The sequence below is a fragment of the Gadus morhua genome, chromosome 4, assembly GCF_902167405.1.
Source record: "Gadus morhua chromosome 4, gadMor3.0, whole genome shotgun sequence".
Classification (NCBI taxonomy): Eukaryota; Metazoa; Chordata; class Actinopteri; order Gadiformes; family Gadidae; genus Gadus; species Gadus morhua.
The window spans coordinates 14,211,598-14,232,898 of record NC_044051.1 but is presented as its reverse complement, the minus strand read 5'-3'; the positions used below and the strand labels follow the sequence as shown (position 1 = coordinate 14,232,898).

Below are 21,301 nucleotides of genomic sequence, written 5' to 3'. Positions count from 1 at the left end.
CGGGAGTGCAGCCGGCGGAACCATGTCCACCATGGCCCAGCCCCCACTGTAGCTCACTGCAGCTCAGACGTCGACACGCTGACGCAGAGCTGATGCAGGCCGGAGACAGGGGGCCATTTACATTCACATTGAGGGCATTTAGCAGATGCTTTAATCCAAAGTGTCTAACAATACGTGCTTTTGTGAGAAGAAAAATATATAATATATCACTGTGTGTACAGTAAGGATGTCCATACAACCAAGCGCTTACAATTGCTAGGTTAACCCATTGCAACAAAGATTGAAAGTATAAGTCGCTACCCGATGCAAAGTACTACTTTTTAAGGGCCAGGACATGCAACACACAATATGTGTGTGCATACAATAACTGCGTAAGAGGGGTGTTTTAGGAGAGTAAGGGAGGAGAAGTTGAAGGGGGGTAAGGGGGAGGCTATGCAGGTGAATTCTTAAAGAGTCTTGAGTCTCTTGCGGAAGCTGTTGAGCGACACTGCGGTCCAGAGTGGCTGTGGGATGCGTGCCTTTTCCTATACGCCATGCGTGTTGACATTGGATCACAGAAGAGGATTATGAATGAAAAGTTTCCTTGAACTTTTTTCACCCATTCAATTAAAAAAAAATTGGGGGGGAGGGGGGGGGGGTTGTCTTTCAATAAAACCCACAGCTTGAATGACATTGTTGACATGCTCATGAAACCACCATTTTCATTCAATAAATACAACCAGAAAATGGCAAACTACAAATACAAAGATGCTCAATCAGATAAGGTCAACACAAGGTGGGCTAACAGAAAAACGCAGATTATGCCTGGTGATTGGTGAATGAATGCATAGGGCATGAGATTGACGTGCGATGGGGTGGAGGAGGAGGCAGGCGAGGGGAGCGTGGTGGTGCTGGAGGAACGGAGAGGCAGGTGGGAGCAGAACGCCAGAGCACCGCTGGAGAGAGGAGCGCAGCGTAACGGAGCGCGCTTCGATCCGACGAGAAGGGGGACATCCCCGATTCCCTCGAAGACCCTACCCAAGAAAATATTTCGATATTTTTTTTATTGGTGCGCCAGCTATACATGGGAACGAAGTTCGACATCTTCTCCCTGATCATTCTCGCGTTTTAAAGGAGATGGTAAGCAGGGAGGGGAGAGTGAGATAAATGGACGAAAGAAAGCCAGGAGAAACCTGTGAGATACTAGGAAATAACGCAGGGGGAGGATAGTTGATGGGGGACGCTTTTTAAAATATTTTTTTCCGATTTAATTAGCTTTTCTGTGATTTGGATAATGCATCTATTAACTAAAAAATAATGTGGACGAATTAATTTGAAATAGCCTGAGCTCTGTCTATCACTATGTCTAGGGATCTCTATGCGTACAGATCAATGCCTGCTCCTCAGAATAACTGCACTTATTGGCTTCAACAGGCGGTACATGGAAGACAGAGCTCCTTCCAACACCTGAAGCCTGGTCCAAGATGATGACTTCAGGGATATTTTGAGATAAAGAGAGTAAACACCAACTGCTGCATCTGGGAAGACCCCGGTTCTCTTCTCTTTTTCCTCCTGCAATATTATATTCCAAAAGAGGGGAACAGCAACTAAAAACAAGGCGACCACCAAACTCCGGTCAGCTATATGAAGATCGCGACACGGTGGCTGGTTTTCCCTTGCAGAAATGCCCGTGCGTGCGGTGACCACCAGGTTCATGTACAAGGGAATTTGCACTATTCCAGATGTCCTCTCCTACCGGCCCCCTGTCATTTTGCCCGAGGACGAGGTGGAAGGTAAGGGCTCCCGCGCTTTGATCTAATTGGGTGGTTTCATTTAGGTCTCATTCATAAGAGCGGATACATTGGAGATGGGCCTAGAAGGAGAATCCCCAGAGATATAAAGCTTAGACATCAGAACAATAGCCTGTACTATCAGTCTGGTGTTATCTCCCTGACAGCCTGTGAAAGGAAAATGAATCAATCTTTCTGCTTGGATTAATTGAATATGGACTACTTATTCAATTGCATCTAGAGAGTTGGATTGTGTGAACATGTGTCAACCACACGTCAAATATCTATGTTTAGCCTACCTCATTGTGGCCTATTCAAGGTAATATCTATAACAGAACTTATATGTTAGCTTGAATATTGATTTAAAAACCAGGAAGAGTGTATATATCCTTGAGAATGTGTTCATTGTGGCCCTATACCACAATGAACTATACCTTCTCAAGAATAAGGGTGAGAATAGGCCTCAATCCATATCATTTGACCTGCCAAATTAAATATTTGTCTTTTAACTTGGTGCTTGTAACTTAAGAAATTCAGTTTCCAATTTAAATAAAACCACAACTTTGTGTACAAAGTAACTATAAATATCGGAAGGGGTTCAGTTGCAGGCCTTCAACAGGAAGATGTCTTTTCATCTTCTCATTGCACAATACAAGGCGGTTACAAATGAGTTTGGTTGAATCAAATGCCCCTCGCCATTTGAAGAAACAGCTGACAGTGATTTGAAACAGCAGACTACAATAAGCAGATAAACATCAGATTTCATATCTCAAAGTCCTTTGTGCAAAAGAAATTCAATTTCCCCCTTTTCTGTTTACGGTTTGCCATGAACCCCAGTTGCCCCTTCGCCCTTGCGTTTGTGCTTTCTCCATTTTCAATGAAATAAAACACAATCAGCACGAACAACATAAATCTAATTAAACGGATGACCGATAGAGCCAGAGTGCAATTGCAAGAGAACCTTGTTTTGTGTGAGAGAGAAATCCACTAGGGCAGGGATAGGGCCTTTCGAACTTGGTAAGGCAAAGACATTTGAAACCAAAGTAACTGACAAGCCCATCTGTTTGTTCATTCGGTTAATTTACTCTGGGTAACATTTCTCTGAGGAGACAATTTTCTTGTTGGAATGTTGCTGATTCAAAGTGCCGCCGTTCAGCGTTTCCTCCAGCAGGCACATAAAGGCCCTTCCATTTCACTGATCAGACTCAGTATGTGTTTGACGATACATTGCACCGTTTTAAACAAGTCACTCGGTTTGAGAGAAATGTCTCAGAAAAGCAGAGTGTGCGGTCCATCAGAGGGTGGCGAGTTTGATTCTTGGTGTGGGGGATGAGGCGTCCCATGAGCAAGACCTGCTGGGCGTGACGGCCTGTCGGCCGTGAGCCCCAGGCTCTCCCTGCGAGGGGTCTCCAGTGGCCACAAAGGGGTGTGACTAGGGTGCATGTTAATGCAGTCATTAGCCGGCACATGTTTTATTGAAGATGGGTACCGCCTTTCTGGTGTTCTGCGGATGCGCCCGGCCAAGTGCAGAGTTGGATTTGATGACAGTGCGCTGGAAGGCACAAAAAAAAGGTGCTTAAAGGTGACATATTATACCACCAGGTGTAAGTGTGATTCGGCGTTGCAAGCCGATTTGAAAATCAGCCTCATGACATCACAAGTGGGCGTGTCCACCTAGATGGATAGATGAGCAACGTTGGCTACCGTCCACTGGCTAGGCTGGTAGACTGATCTATCCAGTACACATCTAGGTGGACACGCCCACTTGTGATGTCAGAAGAGCCCGATATTCCTAAACGGCTTGTAACGCCTAATCACACTCACACCTGGTAATATAATTGTCCCCTTTAAGGAAGGCGCTTAAGGTAGAGGATGGGGTCATCCAGTTCTCTAGAAGTGGTTCATGCGGACGAGGCGTTGTTACTTATTTACTGCCCGGGTCTGTCTTTTCCCAGTGTGGCTTAGGATTTGTGTTGGCTCCCAGCCAGATGGGGATGTTGTGGAGATGGAAGACTGCATGGGCCAAAACAATGCTAGAGCATAAATTGGCAATCTCCCTCCCATGCTTATAAAAAAAGAAGGTGTCACAAACGAGTCTGCATTGTTTCAGAATGAGGGTGGTGCCACACATACACTCCCATTTTGGTTCAATCAAACTGCCGCTATTCTGTGTCATGTATACTTTGTAAATAATGCATAATGTATAGCACTGAATTATTCTCAACAAACGAGTGCCACTTACTCACTTAATGCTCTCAACTACATATGCAAGGCAGCTTAATTTCTACGGCACGTCCCATAGAGTGGCAATTCCAAAGTGCTTTACAAAGTCACCAAATAGCTTGCCTATTAGAACGACTCGCTTTCATCTGCTGCTCTCTATTCTCAAGGCTTACTTGTGCATGTATGGCTCCTCCATAATGGAGCCAGTGGATCATTGCTATGGATAATTAATCTCACTTTCCCATCTTTTTGATCTCCCTGGCTCACCTTTAGCAGAAGGCCTTATCAGAACAGGACCCTGGACAGCAGAAGTCCCTTTTGTGTTTGGACAGGAGGCAGATAACGTATGCTTTGGGAAGAGGAACCATTGGTTACCCTTTGAGAAACAATTGGAACGCCGGCTGTGGGCGATTGTCTCCAGGATTAGATTCAGGCGCTGCATGAGCTGCTAACTGGTCAGGTCTGGTGGGTCAATTTCACACGTGGTCAATTTCTGGGCAAGGGGTTTTCCCGTCTCACACTAGCACCTGCCATCTGGCTAGGTAACAGATAGGTAGGCACCTAAGACCAGCAACATCACACCCATCGGTGAGACAGAAATATTGGAGGCTCAGAGCAGAGTAAACACAGGATTTGAGGGTGGAGTTGGATAGATAGGGACATTGGAAGGACGGTTTCTCTACGGCGAAAGACTGGCAAAAATAACTTAAGGGTTGAATTGTGTCTGTGTCTACTAATGGCTGTATCTACAACAGCACAAGCGAGCAGACATTAGTAATTCTTGTGAAAATGTAAGCAAAAACCAAGTACCCACTGGACCGAAAACCCAAACACAGCTGTAGACAATTGCAGCGTGTAGCACGTGGGAGGGCTGAGCGCATAGCCATGTGGCTGAACCGTGGTGGAATTCTAGAGGGATATACAATAACCCCATTTGCAGAGGTCAAGTGCATTAGGGCAGTAGATCTTACATTTTAATTGCATTTGTATATTTACTATTAGAAGTATCATTATGTTTGAATGAAAACATTCAAACCAATGAACGTGTTGTAAATTCCCCTTAAAAACGGCTCAATGGACTCATTAGAGAATATTGTAATTAGTAAGCTTGGTTAGCACCTGGTGGCAGGAGAGGAGGAAGTGTGAGATTGTTCCTTCAGTAAAAAGTTAGGCCAACCTATGCTGTGACTCTAATGCCTCATGCACATTTAGTTTCCTGGTAGTTGAAAATGCTTGAATTGCCATTGACAAGTACATCATTTATCACACTTTGAGCATGCATGCTGTTTGTCAACAAGACCTTAATTAACCTGAGCGGGATGCGAATCAGGGATTCGAGCTCCCTGGGGGATTCATTTAACTAACGTCAAGCGTCTGCAAACAATAGGAGCAGCGCCATCGCACAATTAGAGGTGTGTTTACCTGTTGCTCCACAGCACTGAAAATATCCGCAGAGCAAATGTTGAAATACTTTGGGAGCACATACTGCATGTTTGTGACTTTATTGGGAGGATAGTAGAGCTGGCTAAAAAACTGTCTAACACATTTGAATGTACAAACCCATTTCCAAAAAACGAAACATATAGTACCTCAGGATTATTTAATCAGGTATGTTTTTATTCATACATTATATTATATTTTAATTCATTTAGAAAGAGAAAGTGATATAATCTCTAATGGTTAAAAACTATTTTCTTCATTGTCATTCACATTTTTTACCGATATAAATACAGAATAGTTGAAATAAGTTGATATAATGAATTTTTTTTATACAGATATAACACAGCAATTCATTACAGTTTAGTTGAGTTGGTGGCAAGGGCCTGGCTCAGAGACTCAGATCTTGTTTCACCAATGCTCTGCCAAAATGTCCCTTTTACTCAGCCACCTGGGGGAAGTCTACGGGGAAGTCTGGCACACGCCTCCCCCACTGGCATCCACAACTTTAGAGAGATCTGTGCTTGTCATTATAACAGCTGTAGCTCCTGGCATTCTGTCTCCACCTACCTGCTCACGCTCCCAACACTAAACATCTCAACCACACCTTTCTGTATGTCGTCTGCTCGGCCAAACGGCCGATGGAGGCCGCCCTACGTGACCTTGACTGGCCGCTGTCGGACTGTTGGATGTTGTTCTTCTTTAATTGTCCTTGTTTCAGCATCGACCCCAATTCCCCTCAGGGTCTGGGCCGTGTTTGTTGTTGTGTCGACGTCTGCCCACTCTGTGGCTGCTGTAAGGGAGTCCCTCTTGTGTGTGTGTGCTGCAGGTTTATCCCTTTTCCCCCACTGGGGCTTTTTAGAAGTTTTTCTAGGCCAGTTTGAGGGATTAGGATTTAGGGGATGCCATCGAGTTTCATCAAATAGGGGGCTTGTGGAGGCTCCCGAGACCATGGCTCTACAAGTATGGCTCTGTAAATGTGTTGGTATTGACGTTCCCACATTTTTGCATGCAACTGTTCTGAACATATGTGAGCCGCAGCACATGGATCTGTAATCTCGACCTGCAGCAACGGTTCAACGCTTTCGTTATGCACAGCCGTTTTATATAAAGCGTCCAAAAGCTTATTGTAAGTGTAAAACAAGGCACAATGGAATACACACACACACTTAATTCGATACGTTTTCCAATTAGCCATCGTGATATGGGCGGTTCGCAAACTAGGCTGATATCTATTTTGGGGAGCGAGAAAAAAACATGCAACAAGTCCACATGGATGAAAGGACATGCTACGTGAGGATCTCTGAATTTCCATTCTAACCCTCAGGTCAAACTTGAAAACACAATCGCCAAGTGTCACAATTAGTATGTGTGTATAAGGGGATTCGACTTTGGGTTTTAACCCACAACATTGACTGGCAGTCACACTCATGCGGGGTATTTTTCCTGCCTGCTTCGTTCCTGGTGCATCACGACAGACAGAGTATTTATAGATCACAGCATGCAGGAGAATCCCCAAGACAGCAGGCCATTGTTATGGAGCATAGATCATTCTTCACTTTGTATGCAAAGCTGTCTTCATCCATGGTAACAAATGAAGTGCTTATGCTAGTTTGCCGCTGTGTAAATACAATTCATAACTAATCTTGCTCTTGGGTTTTGGGAGTATTTCTGGATGATTTTCATGTTGCAAAGTCATTAACAAATACGCCCACAGGGTATTCAGCTTAAAAAGTATAGTTGTGTTTTGTGTCAAGATGATTTATGATGCATTGGAATGGTTTGGTGGATGTCCTGGAAGCAACCCTACTCATTCTGCATTTAATGGGCTTGTAAGGCATTGTAAATTTGAGCTAACATTCAAAGTTGTATCACAAATTCAAATCCCATATTTTCTACCAGAGCGCCCGAGAATTTAGTGGGACCCCACATGATGTCACCACTGGCATAGTCATTATTTTGTCCTTTTTTGTTAGCTTTCTTTATTTAAGTGTTGTTATTACCGTCATTGTGTGGTCGTTTTAAATACATATCATTTTTTCCCCTTCATTTAATGGCATATTTGTTATAGGAAATTTTGAATAATAATCATAATACTACAATTAATAATTTTCTTCATTATAATGTCTCCACCAACTTTATAATTATATTATTTAAGAAAGACTAGTTAGATGTATGATTTAGGCAAATAAATCAAAAATATATCATCAGTCATAAATAGTTAAATCAACACATTTACTTAATGTGTCATGTACAGAAAGATAAAGAAAAGACTAAATATTACTTTTCTATTACATAGGCTACTACAGCCAAAATCCTTGTTTGTGTATTAGAATTCGTTCATTTATCATCGTCATATTTATGTAGCAATAAATCACAAAGAGTAAAAACCAAAGGACTGGGAAACACAAGTGTTACTGAAGTGTATGAAACAAGGCAACTAAAGGTTTTTGTGTCCTGTGTTTTGAAGTGTGTCTTGAAGTGCCAGTGAACCCAAAAAAACATTCTTGTGTATTCTCAGAACAATTTGTCTTTTTACCTGTATGTGAACATTCTAACCTGCTCAGAACATTCTCCAACAAAACCCGACAAATAAGAGTTATTGAAGGCAAATTCACGAGTATACTTCTGTTATGGTGCGCTGATGAAAAGTAGGCCGAATGAATTTCTCGATTAAAACAAAAGGTCACCGTAAAAATGCATTATGATAGAAAAACAGTTAACACTGTTTGCTACATTCCTTGTAACCACGTCAGCAAACACACTTGAGAAAAATGAGCAATGTTCTTGACGTGACTTCGAAGGGCCTTCTAGGTGACACTTTGACGTCACGAAGAAGGTAGCCTACACTGTCACTGAGAGGGTACGCTAATGAAACGCTAGCTTTGGTCGGTGGAGTGTCATCTGGCCCAGGCGATGATTCCCCGTCCCACTTTAAGTAGGGCATTTGTCTACTGCGTTGTACTACGTCTTAAGCGGTAAACAATGGTTCATAATGGCCGGGCCAATGTCACCTAATCTCTGCCTGTCTGACGGCCTGTCGTACCAGCTCACATTCCGGTCCATATACAAGACATGAGAGAAATACTCTCACTTCCACTCAATGAGAACCGGGAAGACTCTGCCTTTGCTCCTTTTGTCCCCGGGGATTCAAGCAAATAATCCTTAATCCTTAAAACCTGAAAATGATCCTACGACTTCAGCCTTAAATGTAGTAGTGAAGCGCAGTATTATTGTTCAATGGGGAATCCATGATGAAGGAAATGGGAGGATTAACCCCTCGCATGAACTTTACTGACTGCAGATTGCGGGGTGAGAAACGGTCATGAGATTAGAAATTAGAGATCAGCCAGTGACCTTCTCAAACGTGTCTCCAAATCTTCAAGTCAGCGATCATACATAGTCATGAGCATATGGGTCGGCCAACGTACATACACACACACAAACACAATATTAACATATTCAGCATGAACCCGTATCTCATTTTCCACACAATCATTGATTGGAAACACAAAAAAGACATCTGGACAAACAGAAGGCCATTTTTACACAGGGAAAAAATCCTGCCAACAATGACGCATAGAGGCATGAATGTTTTTATTGAAACCATACATTTTTTTGGTCATTAGCACAAACATGCAAATGTGTCATTACTGTTTGTTTCAAACGTCTGCATGTCTTGAACTTCCTCTGTTAATAGCTCATACTTCAAACCGGTCCTGTTTGCGTTGCTGGGTGAGCGCATTGCAGCCTCCTGGCTCGCTCCTCCATGTTGTGTTCGGTGTTGAGTATTGAACACCATCCAATGCTATCAAGCTCCGTTTCCCTGCCAAACCCATCAGTTTTATCTCGCTCAGGACAGGATAGGACATGCCACCTGCTGGTTGGATTTAGGCAAGATTTAATTTGTGTGTGACGGCTCTTCTGCAAGCCTCTGTGATCATTGGCTACCCGAGAAACACTTGGGAATATTTTGGGGGAAAAGAGGTTGTTGTGCATGTTGTGTGGATCAAGTTCTCTCCTTCAGAACACAAGAGCGGCCCCGAGGAGTCGTTCTGCAGAGCTGACCGAGTTAAAGATGACGGTACACCAAAAGTCATGACCTGGTGCTCTGTTTTTCAGGAAGGTCTGGTCCAAACATAAGGCATGGTGTCTTTGGGGGACACAAGGGCCGATGAACACAATTCTGCCGGAGTACAGGATAGTGTGTGCTGCTGGTCAGACACATAGTTTCGTGCAAAGAGACAAATTTCCATTTGGCTTACGACCTGGGACATCGCTGTGATTACTGAGACCACACAGTTGTCATCGAACCCAACCGCTCGCGTGACGCTGGCGTACGCATAATAAAGAAAGAAAGAAAATCAAGATTTTGTGATAATGTCAAATTTCGCAATTCTCCGTAAGAGGTTGCTATTCGAAAGCACGTCATGTCAAGAGCCATTTTCACCTTCTTTGATCCTTTTGAACGTGCAGCAGACTGCAACAGTGACCAAGAGCACTCATATGTAGGCACCCCAGCCGAGGCACACATATAATGGGGCAGCTCCAAGCTGTCCTGCACCCCCTCAGGCATGAATCTGTCTCCATGCTGTGTAAATGGAGAACGCAGAGGGAGTAGCTGTAGCCGTACGACTGGTATTTTCACTCAGAGCGACCACAGGAGGCTGTTGTAACACATTTAATTACCAATGACATGTAATTATATTACTCATGGTCGGGCTCATTCTGTCTGAAATGTCCTGCCCTGAGCGAAGGTACTTCATTAAGAAAGTAATTGGCCCATTCATTAGAAAAAAACTGGTCATGGTTTTGGTTCATCAAGGTGAGAGCCCCGCCATCATGGCTGTGTTATGCTTCACTAAGTGAACGTGTTTATTCATAGAAGCATAGAGGCCATATGCAGGGCATTAATAAAAAAACGCTTTTTTAGACTGTGACTCATTTTCCGATTACATGAAAGATTTGTAGCATATCTGCTGTACTTTGGAGCTCTTTACTTTACAGCTCTGCAAGCTTTCTGTCTTTCCGCTCTCAGCTTATAATTGAAATGGATGTGGTAGGAAACTTGTAGTGCTGTTGTTGTTATTCAGTGATTAATAAAAAACGAATGAAAGGAATGAGCATTTAAAATTAAGCCCTTTGTTATATTCTGTGTCAGCGAACGATTGAAAGCTATATTCTTGGACACAGCATTGTGTGGTTCTGAATAAATGGACCGAATTAAATCAGACGAGGACAAGACTCTGACTCACCCTAGACGGCCGATCAAATCATGTTATACAAACAGCTTTATGGGCGTGTATCAGGGAACAATTAAAATATCGACATGAAACTGTTCGACAAACACACCCAAGAAGAATTAAAATCCGCATTTATTTGGCAGCTGGTGTTTGCCTAACATTTGTTTGGCAATATTTATCATTTGTTGACAGGTTGAATATTTAGATCACTCACGCTTATCTAAAATAAGTAGAACCATGTTGGGAAACTAGTAAAGATGTGGCTGTCCTTTGTGTAATGTAACATTCATACAGACTACAAAACAGTTCTTAGAAAACGAAATCCAAGGAAAAACACGTACATTTTTGCATCACCGCAAAACACTTTTGACTGAACATCTAGCATCTACTTAAAAGTGTACCAAACACTAGAACGGCCTGTATTGTTTCAGACAGGATGTGGCATTGTCGAGACACAGGGGTCACGGCGACCCGTATCGCGGTGATTGTATTCAATATCTTTGTAGGGACATAAATACACTCTCAGCTTCGCCGTTGCTATGGGCAGCACATTTAATGTTAATATTCCCGTGTTGTACTTTTCAGTACAGAGACGATGATGGCTCTGTTAACCTGTGGGTCTATCTGGGCGGCTGACCCTCCAGATCAGAACCAAATAGAAAATAAAAAAGTGCTTGAACAATTTGTAGCACCTTTGTCTGCAAAGTGGCAGCCGGGGGCCCGTTCGGCTCTATTCTGTCAACCAATGAATACAGAGAGGCTTACTCAATTGGACAGGACCAAGAAATTGCCTGCCTAAATTGGCTTGAGAATTTGTTGGTGGCCCAAGTGTGTTTGCTGAGGGGGTTAGAAGGAATGTGGCAAACTGTGTTAACTGTTTTTGTAACATAATGCATTTTATACGGTGACCTTTTGTTTTAATCAGATATTCATTACTTTTCATCAGCGCACCATAACTGAAGCAAACTTGTGAATTTGTCTTCATTAACTCTTATTTGTGACTTATTTGTTTGCTTAGTTGGAGACGTGAGAAAATAACAAAAAAACACCTAATGAATCCAAAATATGTAATGCTCGCCTTTTGTATTATAGATATTAACAGCCACTTTGTATGTCGCAAGCCTAACACATTGGAGAATAAGGGTTACACTGATATTTCATAACTTCCTTCATTCTTTTTTGCTCCAATTCTCGAAATTAAATCGAATGCTTAAACTGTGCGGTTTTAAATATCGCGAAGCAACAACAATAACAAACCTGCTTTATTCACACTTATTATTTATTGTCAACGACGTGTTTGCCAAACACATACAGATGTGTAGGCTATCTGTAAATGTGAAGAATGTACCGAATGGGAAATATCGTTCCGTGCCCTGTTTGCCGATAACAAAAGGCAATAATAAATCGTAAAAGGCTGCCCTTGTCGGAGAGGGGGTCAGCAGTGTTCCCTGCAGTAGTTGCTCTTCAATTTCCCCCTAGCGCTAGCTCCTGGACATAGAAAGGAGCCGTGATAGAGGGTCGCGGAGCTGGGGGAAATCCAATCAGTGAGAAGCGGGAAAAAAAACAATAACGCGAACATCCGTATTGTACCACTCCAGATAAACCAGAGGATTAAACACCTTTTGAATCTATTTCGTCTCAATGGTCTGTGGAGCCAGAATCTTTAAACAGGGTTATTCGGGATCTTATAATTACTCCACTTATGACCTAATCATTTAGTTTCGTCAGGAAAGAGAAATTATATCTTTTATCAGGTTGGGTCCTAATCTAACAGGGCAGGAAGAAACCACCTTTCCTGAACTAGATGGAGACTGGCGGTGAAATAGGCCTCCTGGTCTCTTAATAAACGTGTCACGTACTCGTTCGAGAGGCTTACCTTAGAGTAGGTGTATGAAAAAAAGGTCTCCCACGTTCTACATAATGATATTCAGCAACTCAACCCAAGCTGTATGTCCCTTGGGGGGATGCAAGTAATATACTGGTCACTCCCCACCTACACTTCTGGCAGGTGTCAGAAAGCTTGGCTGAACATCTGTGAAGCTTTGTGCTTGGGGGCGTGAGATGCAGTACCCAGACAAGAACTTTGACACAGCACATTAATCCATTTTTCACTGAGTAATTAGCATCCAAACACCTAGATTATTACTGTTTGGACATTATCAAATTTCAGACGAGTTACCCAGCGCCCAAAGAAAGAAAGTGCAAAATACCCAAGTTTCATGTTAAATAGGAAAAGTAAGGTTGTTTAATAATGTATATCATTTAATGCTAATCAATAGCTCGAGGATGGTTTATTTTAAAGGCTGTCTCATCGTTACTCTGCCGCTAGACTAGCATCTTGCCAGGACCCTTCTTCGGGATAATCCGCTAGCAGTAGCTGGGAAGGGAGGGCAAAGTTAAATTAAGACTTAACTCAGATATTTAATAATTAACTGTGAATTTCAGAAAAAAATATTGCATGGGAATAAAAATAGCTACTGCAGCAAACTGCCTCACATCACCAACCTTGAGAGTTTGTGCATTTAATTAGCGTGCCACAAACTGTTAAAGGGTACTAAGATCTCATGAAGTTATGCTAAGACTCTTCACTAATGCTGGGCTGATGCTATTATCTTGAGCCTGCTTACTGAGGGTAGTTTAAGTCCTTAAGAATTCACCAACTATTTCAAAGAGTTTCAGTGAGAAGTTTGGATTCAATCTTTCTGTCTGCCTCAACTTTTTGGCTGTTAGTAAAATGGACTCCAATGTTCTTGATATCGTGATAAATAATAATGCATGGTATTTGAGTCGTACTATGGCGAAACGCCCAACAGTTTTGAGATAGTGCTCTCTCCTTAAAAAGCCATTAAAGGGGAAAAAGATCAGAGAGCAGCTGGTGCCATGGAAGATTGTTTCGATGCGTCCGAAAGGTTTTCTCATGTTTACAAATCTCGGAACGATCAGCAATTATAATAAACGCTTGACGTATGCAACTTCAGCGTTCGTGTTTGCCTAACTCCGGAACTGCATCCACATTAAACACGAGGAAGCGAAAGGCTGCGCTCCTTTGAAGCACAGCCATACGTCTCCCCTACTTCAAACAGAATAATGTACGGCAGCAGGGTGAGAGGATAGGGGCCTAATGGCAGTATGTTCACCACCACGTTCACCTCGGGGGGGGGGGGGGTGGCCCCCGACGGGCGCCTCTCTCCGCTCACCTGGGCTGATTTCTCCTCCCCCTGTCTCCCGCAGAGATCCGCGAGGCCTTCAAGGTGTTCGACCGCGATGGCAACGGGTTCATCTCCAAGCAGGAGCTGGGTGTGGCCATGCGCTCGCTGGGCTACATGCCCAACGAGGTGGAGCTGGAGGTCATCATCCAAAGACTGGACATGGATGGTGGGTGACTCTCTCTCTCTCTCTCTCTCTCTCTCGCTCTCGCTCTCTCTCTCTCTCTCTCTCTCTCTCTCTCTCTCTCTCTCTCATTATCTCAGTCCCTCTCTTGCTCTCTCTCTCTCTCTCTCTCTCTCTCTCTCTCCCTCTCACACATTCTCTGCTTTCCTCTGTCTTTCCGTCTCTGTCTCTGTCTCTCTAATATAAGTCATAGGAGGTTACGGTGTGATTAAATAAGGAATAAATATAAAGATTGGCTATGCAAACAACGTAATTATATTGAGGTATTTCTCTCAGGTGATGGGCAGGTCGACTTTGAAGAGTTTGTCGCATTGCTCGGACCCAAACTCTCCGCCACTATGCCCGATAAGTTCTACGGAGCAGACTTTGATTCTGTCTTTTGGAAGGTATACAACTCCGACATTATCACACCATGGGTTCCTCAATGTTTGTTTACCATTTGTCAGAATTATTCATGCCCTACTATGACCTCTTTTGATTACTTCGAAAATTGGATTTTTACTAAAGACTTATAAGTTGTCTTGATTGACATAATCTATTATAGCGATCATAATGCCAGTCAACCACGCAATGATGTTAAACTTGAAGGCAATAGTATTTAAGAAATTATTTCAGTAACTGTAGTGTAATTACTTCTTAAGAATTTCATAATATTTTGAATAATCATACCCTGCCAAATTGATGTTAATAGAAACATATGTTGTTGTTTTTATTATTTTACACTGGGACCTAAAATATGCTGTAGTAGTCAAGAGTCCAATGTTGGAGGGGGAGAGAGAGAGAGAGAGAGAGAGAGAGAGAGAGAGAGAGAGAGAGAGAGAGAGAGAGAGAGAGAGAGAGAGAGAGAGCAGGGAAGAGCTGAAGGAACCATTGTTTAGAAAATAAAATGCCCAAATCATATCCTTGCCACTTTAATCCCTAAATGTATTGACCATTGAGATGTATTGCATTTCAGACACCTTTGATTGACAGGCAGGAGTTATTCCCTGCACAAACCATGGAAAATAGGCCCTAACTAGTCAGGAAAGAGCAGGGAGCTGTCTGAAATCTAAATTGGCTCAAACGGAGGCCGGCACAATCGACTAAAGACAGATATACTCACAGCACATTTCATTCACTAAATACTAAAAGATGGCTGTGCCATTTCTAACAAATGACACTCAAATGATAGCTCTTAAATCTTACCTACAGCACCTTTAAGATCATGTATTATTCATCTATGCGGTAATTTCCTGGTAGAGCTGTGGTGAGGAGGGGGGGGGGGGACCATTTGTCTTGCTTACGATGATTTGCGATACTTCTTCTGCGGATCCAGTGTGACATGCAGAAGCTCACGGTGGACGAGCTGAAGAGCCTGCTGTACGACACGTTCTGCGACCACCTGACCATGAAAGACATCGAGAACATCATCATGACGGAGGAGAGCCACCTCAACAGTCCCGAGTGCCAAGTGGATATCGATAGTATGGTCCCATGATACAATCAGTGCTCAATATCGCGAGAGGGAGAACCAGACCCCAACACCACCACTTGTAATTGGTTTGCGTTAGATGACCCTCTCTGTAGGTTAAAGTGTAATTTCGGCGAAAGTTTAGTCTTTTTCGGCATGAAGACCCGTAAAATATTGCTTCCATTATAATGGCTAGGGTTGGTCTGAATGCTTCCAAATCAAAAATTAAAAAAAAAAAGATTTAATCAAAAAGTTAATCAAAAATTAACGACTAATATTGCTCAAAAATAGCACACATACACATAAAACGAAGCATCAACAACTTAGTTAGAGTAGGGGTTTATTTAAAAAGACTGCCTCTATTATACTATTTACGGTAGCCGGTAATCGACTTGCGTGGACTTCCTGGAAACATGGACCTACCGGTTAGGCACAGACTTGGAAAACGTGCACCTCCAAAAAAACGTGGACCTGACGTGCGCCTCCAAAAATGTTTTACCTTGGGTCGATGCGACGCAGCAGCAAGGGCTGTGATTGGTCTGCTAACTAAGCCTTAAGTGTTAATGGGACACACCTGTCCTGGGCTTAGTGAATCTGAGTTGAAGTAGTGTAATAGGGGAGCCGGTAGTCCTGCAGCCCCAGAATGAACCATAGAACCGCAAAGCACTTTTTAATGATAGTGCCCGGGGGTCTAGTTCTCCGTTGATGCTTAATATGTAAGACAGATTCCAATACGATGAACGTAGATATGAGATGTGGGTGGTTGGTGTTCTTATGTATCCTCTTTCCATCTCTTCACAGCAAGCCCAACACAACAGGTGAAGCACACCTGCGTGCGGAAAAGCCTGATTTGTGCCTTCGCCATTGCGTTCATCATCAGCGTCATGCTCATTGCGGCCAATCAGATGCTGCGAAGAGGTATGAAGTAAAACAAGTGTCCCATAGGATTCGTCACCAGGGGTTGAATAATCACACAAATGTTCCGTTGTAAAAGTGAACCTGAAGATTATTTGTCTTTTAGATTTTAGATTATTATTATTTCAACTGTCTTTTGACCAAATTTGACCAAACACTATGACACCTCCTTGGACAATAAAGACTTCAGGTTTGTTGGTATATGCGAGCCAATAATAACGCAAACATATGATACTGAAAAGTAAGCAATGTGAGTATGAAAGAAGGTCAAAAGTGCAGAAGTAGAAAGAAGTAAAAGTTTATTAAAAAAGGATAAATAGAGGAAGAGCCTTAGATCGTTTTATTTTGTTAAAGGGCTGAATGTATCCTAAAATATTCGTTTTCTATAAAAGTAAAAAAAAATAGAATGATATGATTCAAAAGATTAGTTTGAAAATTGTAATGTATAAGCTATTAGTAGCTATACTGTTACCATGCAATATGGGTAGAAATATTTAGTTGGTTCATTTCAGCAAGCTGCCAAATACTAACTCAAGAATAATAATACTACAAAACTACGAAAAATACATCCAAAACAATAAACTGCAAAACACAAATTGATCAGGCGGAAACTGAAATGGGCTACTAACACTTATTAGCACATACTGCTTTTATGGTTTTGTAGCGCCTGGATGTGTTGCCACCCTAATGTGCGCTTGATTTACAACATGGTTTGCACTAAAAACGAGAGAGGGACTGAACAGGCTTCACTGTGTAACACGAACACTCTCTAGGACAACAGCAATGTACACCATCTTAAACTGCAAATGTAGGATTTATATCGAGTGGATTAAATGGCCCGTTTATCGGAACACGCTGAGGAAGATAAAGAAAAAACAATACCAAAAACCAATCTGGATAAATAAGTGGTTGATAATAACCTTTTGTTTGTGCCAAAGTGTACAACAAAATTACAGATAAAATACAAAGGGCACGGCACAACAATATAAAGCAGATCTGTTGAGAATCTGTGTAGCAATACGTTTATGCAACACACAGAAAACCAACTCAAAGTGGGATTTCTGCTGAGCATTACATATCTGTAGAAAGTACCAATGCTGCATTCATATTTGTATCCACTGTTAGAAAGACCATGTTAGCTATGTTTTGAACTGAATTTTAATAAATCCAATGTGACAATATCAGTAAAATATCCGTATTTTACTACCAATAAGAATGAGGGTATTGACAGGCAGTTTACCCAAAATAAATATAAACACACAGCTCATTTGCATGTACACTACATTCGAAAGTGTTTGGATTTAATGTAAGAGCAGATTCCTGATGTATTTCAATGATTATGCAAATTGTAAAGTGATGTTTCGAAAATATCTATATCTAAATGTCTAATTTTGTGTGGACATTGAGACAGTTAAAAACACAACATTATTTGTTTTTTTAACACTCAAACATATCATGAACAGGGTGGTGTTGGTTGGGTTAATACATGGAAACGAAGCAACATATTTTCAGTATTGTTTAAAATGCAACATAGTTATATTTTCTTACTTGAAAGAGTGACTCATTAAACCTGGGGATTTTATGACGAATGTCTACATACTATTCTTTAGGAGGGGAAATCTATCAGGTTCTCATGTGTCATTTGGTGCCCAGTTCAGTTGACCTGGAGTTTGGTGGGAACGCTGATAGGATTACTTGCGCGTCTCTAACGCCATGCACTTACATTAGCTTTCCCTCTCCTGTCAAAGATTTATTTTTCTTTTACAAATCTTCGTCATGTCAAAATGACTTTTAACAAATAACGATATATTTTTCCTCTTGCCGTTTCTATCCTGAAGTTTATTAAATCTTTACCATTACAGAGAAGAATGTGAGCTGGGAGTTAACAAGAATGCTAGCACGGCATTATGGGAATTCTATCTTGTATCTAGTTCCTGTTTGTACGTGAAAACTATTGATGTGACGTTGCTCTACACATGTTATAATAATAGGGTATTGCATTTATGTGTGATATATACTGTAGCTATTGTATCAATAATGACAGTGAACCATTACTCTGTATCTTACTCCGTATGTTACAGTTTCTGAAGGTTGATGAAGTATAATAAGAGGATATGTCGTCTAAAGATAGACAACATATCACGGTATCTTTGGTTTGCACTGTAGATGTTTTCCGTTCTGTGTTTCGTATATAGTATTACGGTCAAACACTGTGCAGAACTAATTTCATGTCTTATCGTAGCTACTTAAATGTTTTAGACATTTATACAGATCCATTTGGTGAAATGCACTCTCTTCGTAAAAAAATTAATAAACTGCTGCTGAATGTCAGTCACTTAGACTGTCACTAATAATGTTAGTATTAATAAATGTCAATGCAATATCTAGTTACAAAATGGAATGGAAAATCCCTGTGTGAATCAATAAAAGTCTTGTCTCTTTGGATGTTACACCTTACGTTTTTCTAATGTCCAGGAGAAAAGTGAATTTGTTCCTATGTTACTTTGGTTACTGCATCATTTAAACATTCATGTAGCCGCTGTCTTGATGCATGGAGTCCAATAAAAAAGAATTGCATAAATGTCCCACCAGATGTTGTTATTCTTATTTTTTCGCAGGTTTAACAGCATAATAAAAAACCAAAACCCAAAAGGGCTCTGGGAGAGCGAATAATAGCGACCAAATATAAATATTACAATATAACAACTTTAGAAGTTGATATATCAAGACCAAATTAAGTGCAAGAACGGAAAGCAGACTCATTTGGTTGAGGTTAAGGAACTGTATGTTTAAAGTAAGTAAAATAAGTCCTCACCTAGTCATGCCTCCATTTCGGATTCAGGAAGCGAAAAGATGGGGAAGAGGTCAACAACGGATAAAGTCACCGAAGGTGTGACACTTTATACGCTAATGAACTGAAACTCATGGTGCTGAGACCTTTATATGTTAAACTAAATCTGGAGAAAATAAATAATTGAGGTTTGCAGGGAACTCAGGATTGCGATCCATCCAACTTAATCCCTTCCCTGCTCGTTAAAAAGTATTTCTTATCCTCTGCCCCCTTGTCTTCAAACTCCCATGTTCTTAATGATTGGAAGATGTCCAAATCAATTACCCTAGGGGCATTTTAAACAGCTATTAAATACCGTAGAGAGATCCTCTATTGGCAACTCCAACTGTTATTTATTAAATATTGTATTTGGGGAGTTTCATTTGTTTTGGTCCCGATTGCTGCTCTCTTGTTCAGGTTTGGTCATAAACAAGACCGCTGCTATGAAAGAGTCTGATGCCCACAGACTCATTAAGTATATATTTAAATGAGATGAAAACACAATACATTTTGAAGCCAGTCTGAAAAAAAATGCACTGTTCTTCATTTGTCGTAGTGGCTTTGCTGAGAGGACTTCCTAGCGCACCTGTTTACATCTGCACCCTGGCTACAAACACGGGTGTAGGTGCCTTTGGCACACAAGTGGCAAAAGCACTCGAAAATGCCAAGCAGCAGATGGTCTCATTCTACTCATCGGAAAACCCTGTATGCCTGCAGGACTCAAACTTAAAGAAGAAAAACAGAATCGATTTCCTAACAATGTGTGATTGTCACGTTGAATATGATTCTTCAAATCAATGAAATGTGTGCTATTGAATTAAATCCCGACAAGACATGTTTTATCTTTCCGTGTGGATTAAGGGTTTAGTAGTTAAATGTAATAAATGTATCTGCATTTTCATTTTCCTCAGAAACCTGTCAAGTTATGAGTGCGGGGGCATACAGCAACTGACACTAGATAAATGTCTGCTTGGCTTGTAATCAGTGCATTGATTCGCCACGGGCAAGTATGTTCCTCAGATGAACAATGCAGCAAACTGAAAGTTGTGTGCCCACAGTGGCGACAGTGAGCTGTCTGTTTGTTTGCTCTGAAAAGCAATTACTTCCAACGAGTCATGTCGCCATGTTGTAGTCCCCTAAGTTGTTTTTTCAAATAATATATGCTAATATCATTCAAAAAGCAGCTGTGAATAAGCTGATTCACAGCTGTCAGATTTAATGCCGGCTGGAAGCCCCCGTACCCTCAAAACATTTTCAATGGGTTAGCCAAATGGGGCCAGTGAAGTATCACACTAAAAATGCTGTAAAAACAGCTATGAAATTCAGAGTATGAAACGGAATAGGTTCACAAGAAGATGATGTATTACTTGAATAGATGAGCTGATGGATCATCAACACTGATTTGCTATGTTATGGCTCTGGCTATCCACCTTTTCCTTACCTTTTGCGTTTGCGTTGTGTGGACTGATGTGTTGTTGATATTCAGCCTATCTTGCCTCAGGGTGCAGCCTGGATTGCCTGGTCCTCTTTAATGTGTTAGGATTAATATTTTCTAAATATTTCAAAATGCCAAAAGAGGAAATGGTTCGGCTGGAGTCAGTGGTGCCACTGCCTAAAGAATATCTTATATCCAACTTATAGTTATATTCAACATATAGTTCCAGAGCCATTGTGACTCCCACATCAGTATTCAGTCGATGGCTTCAACGGAACTTTCCGAATTTCCTGCAACCAAGATATGGGTTCTTGTATTTGGGGGATGGAGGAGAGAAGATAATATATTTAGTGTATACCTCAACTTTTTGAAGGCCAAAGAACCTGGTCAGAACCCTCATTTAGGATTTAAGAGCATTAATAATGAATTAAACTTGCTTCAGTATGAAGCAGCCCCTCTGAAATTCCTGTAAAACGAAACATGCTCCAACGCTCCAAGCGGCCGCAAGCCAGATAAACTCTTTGGGTCAACTAGGAATATAGGGGTACAACCTGGCAACACAAGGAAGGACTAGGGGCAGGAGGGTAGTTCGGGAGGGAGAGCAGCTTG

General features: G+C 41.6%; 1 protein-coding gene across 1 annotated transcript; it reads left to right on the top strand.

Annotated features, from left to right (window-relative positions):
- The first annotated feature begins 913 nt into the window (after positions 1 to 913).
- On the top strand, positions 914 to 19,012 carry cabp7b (calcium binding protein 7b). Its single transcript, XM_030355680.1, has 6 exons — positions 914 to 1,119; positions 1,414 to 1,772; positions 13,904 to 14,047; positions 14,339 to 14,448; positions 15,378 to 15,525; positions 16,314 to 19,012. The coding sequence occupies exons 2-6, from the start codon at positions 1,664 to 1,666 to the stop codon at positions 16,439 to 16,441; spliced, it is 639 nt and encodes a 212-aa protein (XP_030211540.1). The 5' UTR covers positions 914 to 1,119; positions 1,414 to 1,663; the 3' UTR covers positions 16,442 to 19,012.
- The last annotated feature ends 2,289 nt before the right edge of the window (positions 19,013 to 21,301 follow it).